The 280-nt window shown below is 66.8% G+C and overlaps 1 protein-coding gene across 1 annotated transcript in view; it reads right to left on the bottom strand.

The window, feature by feature from the left end:
* CRAT (carnitine O-acetyltransferase) overlaps positions 1-183 on the bottom strand; it is a gene marked incomplete at its 5' end in the record, with an annotated part of 13,492 nt that extends 13,309 nt beyond the window's left edge. The window contains 1 exon segment of the mRNA XM_014589948.1: positions 45-183. Within this exon segment, the coding sequence (XP_014445434.1) occupies positions 45-183 (139 nt within the window).
* Positions 184-280: the final 97 nt, after the last annotated feature.

Genomic DNA, 280 nt, shown 5'->3' with positions numbered 1-280 from the left:
CCCGAGCCCGGGGCGGGGCCAGGGCCGGTTAGCGGTTGGGGTACCCCGCGCGGCGCTGGAATCGGGGACGTGGAGCAAGGCGGTCACCGTCCAGCTCTGGCTCTCCCGTCTCCAAGTGCCGTCTGAGCTGCGAGACGCAGCGGTGTGCACGCCCCCAAGTCCGTGTGGTGTCGTTGGGCGTTGCTGTCAGCGTCAGGAAAAACAGCAGTGTTGACGGGGAATGTCCTCTAAGACGCCTCGGGTTAGGATGACAGGTGGAGGGCTGCCCCGCACAAGCATG

Source organism: Tupaia chinensis, unplaced genomic scaffold (assembly GCF_000334495.1).
Source record: "Tupaia chinensis unplaced genomic scaffold, TupChi_1.0 Scaffold000394_1, whole genome shotgun sequence".
Classification (NCBI taxonomy): domain Eukaryota; kingdom Metazoa; phylum Chordata; class Mammalia; order Scandentia; family Tupaiidae; genus Tupaia; species Tupaia belangeri.
Note: the sequence above shows the minus strand (reverse complement) of the source record. Positions and strands in the feature narration are given on the sequence as shown.